A 3256-nucleotide genomic window follows, 5' to 3' on the forward strand; every position below is an offset into this window, starting at 1 on the left:
AACTTAGAAAATAAGATACCAACAAAGTCATTATGTGAAGAGTAAATATGTACATGAGCATATGCTCATTATGATTAAACGCCAATGATGTGATAAGACACTGTCATAAAATTAAGGTTAAGGTGATGTTGAAATGAGGATGAGAAGTAGGTAGACTCATCACACAGGACTTCTTATTGGGATAAATTGTAAAACCTTGAAACTTCACAAAAACTAGCTTGAGAGCATATTGCAATTGTAGACACACATCTTTTATGCACTGCAGTTTTGTGTCTTTCAGTTTTTTTCCAGAATTAAAGGAAAGATTTGTCAGTATAAAGAATTGTGTGTGATTTATTATAAGCAGTGATTTGTGGAATTTGCTGCTCACAGGATGGAGCAATGAAGTTAATGGTCAGTTGAAGAAATGCAACTGCCGATGGTACATCATCCCTATTTCTGAAACATGCTTTGGTAAGTTCTGAATTATACTGTTGTTCATGAAAATGTGTGTATATTTTTATCACCTTCCACTTTTGCAAAAATAGAATGTACCTGGTTCGAATTTTCATGAGGCTAACAATATGGTAAGCACTAGTTTTGCTTTAGAAGATGTATTGATGTAAAGGTTGGAGAAAACATAGTTGACATATTTGTTTATGCTGAAGGTTAAAGTTGTAGGGTGAGAAAATATATTTGTTAGTGTAGAAATACATGTGTGTTTATAAGACGTAAAAAAAGACAGCTTGTGCTATTTTGGTGTGGCCACTTGTGAGAAACTCATTTGATGATGCACCTATACCTCTGGCCATTTTGGGAACTGAGGGGTCAACAACATAGTAAAGAATGTTGCACTGATAACCATAAAAGTACATAGTCATCTGTTCCTGTTTATCATTGCCACTCTAGTTTAGGATAAGGTAAATATATTGTTGGGAGAAATATGACAGAAACTGTCCTTTGCTTACATATGCACTAATAGAGTCCTATATACTTTCCAAATTTCCAAATCTCAAAATTACCCATTGATATTTGCAACTACTTAACTTTTTGGTTATTTTATTATTTTCTTTTTGAAACAAGTTTCTCTGTAGCTTTGGAGTCCAACCTGGAAATAGCTCTTGTAGACGAGACTGGTCTTAAACTCATAGCAATATGCCTGCCTCTGCCTCCTAAATTCTGGGATTAGAGGCAAGTGCCATCACCAGCCAGCTTCAATTATTTATCTTATACTACTCAGAAAATTACTTTTTTAAATCATTTGGCAATTTATCAAGACAGCCAAAACAGTAAGACAACAAAAGGATACTGAATAAATTCATTTATTCCGATCTTAATGTAGGTAAGGCTAGCCTAAAGAGAGTTGGGTTCATGTATGTAAATATGAAAAAAAAAACATGCAAAGAGCTTTGAGAATTATTCAGGTAATGATATAATTGCTATCTGGAAAGTAGCTTTGGTTATGCCAGAGAGTAGCAGCTCTCCGTGGGTATGAAGATGAGAATTCACTTCTTCCTCGGGTACATTTCTTCCATATATCATGTGCTAACAATAAACTCACGTATAGTGTTATTAATTGCTGTTTATGGAATTCCCTCTTCTAAATTCCAAATGCTGCATTCTTGCTAAACAAAATTAGTCTTTGTTGAGAAGAAACAACTTTTTGAGTAACATTTTAAATGCAAGTTTGACATCTTTATTTCTCAGGCTGTAGATCATGGGATTCAACATAGGAACAACAATGGTATAAAACACAGATGATAATTTCCCTTGGCCTAGGGAGCTGACTGATGATGGCTGAAGGTACATGAAAGCTGTTGAACCAAAGAATATGGCAACAGCCATGATGTGAGAGCTGCAGGTACCGAAGGCCTTGGATCTTCCCCCAGTGGACTGAATGCGGAGAATGTTGACAATGATGAAGATGTAAGAGCTAAGGATGGTCACAGTTGGTGCTATAATGTGAAATGCACTGAAGGACAGTGCAAGAATTTCATTGATAAAAGTACTGGAGCATGAGAGCTCCAGTAATGGAAAAAGATCACAGAAATAATGCCTTATTATATTAGCCTTGCAGAAAATCACTCTCAGCAGAAAGACAGTGTGAGTTGTGGCACTTACTAAGCCCATGCCATATATCCCAGCAATCATCCACAAACAGACTTGATAGGACATGGTTACATTGTAAAGCAAAGGATTGGCGATAGCCACATAGCGGTCATATGCCATTGCGGCCAACATGTGGCATTCTGCAACAGCAAAAGCACCAAAGAAGTAAAATTGAGCTATGCATTCTGGGTAAGAGATGACATTCATCTCTGTCACAAAGTTTGCCAGCATTTTGGGGGTAATGACAGTGGACTGACAGCAATCAATAAAAGACAGACTGCTGAGTAAATAATACATGGGTGTATGAAGCTGAGAACTGAACAAAATCAAGATGATCATGCCCATGTTTCCCACAACTGTAGCCAAATAGACACCTAGAAAGAAGAAGAACAGAGGCAACTGGAGGTTTGGGTTCTCTGTTAACCCAGAAAGGATGAATTCAGCCATAGCTGTATTATTTACTTCTTCCATTCTCATTTGGGAACTCCGTGAGGAGAAAACTTTATATACAGGAAAAAAATTTGAGTATCCGTCCTCTTATTTATCAGTGGATTTTGAAACAGAATTCAAATATTTTTAGGTTTCTCAAATTGACTTCCATCTTCTTTTCTATTGAAACTATCAGAGATTTTTCAGTCCTGTAGAAATGAGACATGTGAAGATATAATCATATAGATATTTGCATTCTTGTGAATATTTCCATAAGAATTATCTCTACTGGTTTTCATTTCTTAAAACATGCAAACCATTCTGGCACACTGAACTGAAGGGTTCAAGGATTTCTCATGTCTTATTTATTCATCTCTCTATTGACTAAAAAATTTACTTATGGTAATATAAACACATTGTCCAGAAGAGATCAATAGATATAAAAATAGTTATTGGTGAAGAAATTAGAAATTTTATACTAAAATTATAAACAATGGAATTGTCTACCACTTTCTGATTCTCTACCTCAAATCTAGGTAAATGACTAGGGAAATCAGACCCACAAAAATGAACTAAGAAGCCAGTAGGTTAGAAATAAAGAAGATAAAACATCTACTACTCTGTTAATTTAATCGAGCATATAGAAAATCAGGAATTGGTTAAAGAGTGTTATTAAATGTAATTACCAGTATATTAGGGTAATGTTAGAAAACAGAAATCTCAGAATAATTGATGATGT

At 35.2% G+C, this 3256-nt stretch overlaps 1 protein-coding gene across 1 annotated transcript; it reads right to left on the reverse strand.

Moving 5' to 3' along the window:
- Window positions 1–1614: 1614 nt before the first annotated feature.
- LOC130873069 (olfactory receptor 150-like) lies at window positions 1615–2559 on the reverse strand. The gene has a single exon (XM_057767595.1). It carries the CDS (start codon window positions 2557–2559, stop codon window positions 1615–1617), a length of 945 nt encoding a protein of 314 aa, XP_057623578.1.
- Between the last annotated feature and the right edge of the window lie 697 nt (window positions 2560–3256).

Source organism: Chionomys nivalis, chromosome 4, assembly GCF_950005125.1.
Source record: "Chionomys nivalis chromosome 4, mChiNiv1.1, whole genome shotgun sequence".
In the NCBI taxonomy this organism is placed as follows: domain Eukaryota; kingdom Metazoa; phylum Chordata; class Mammalia; order Rodentia; family Cricetidae; genus Chionomys; species Chionomys nivalis.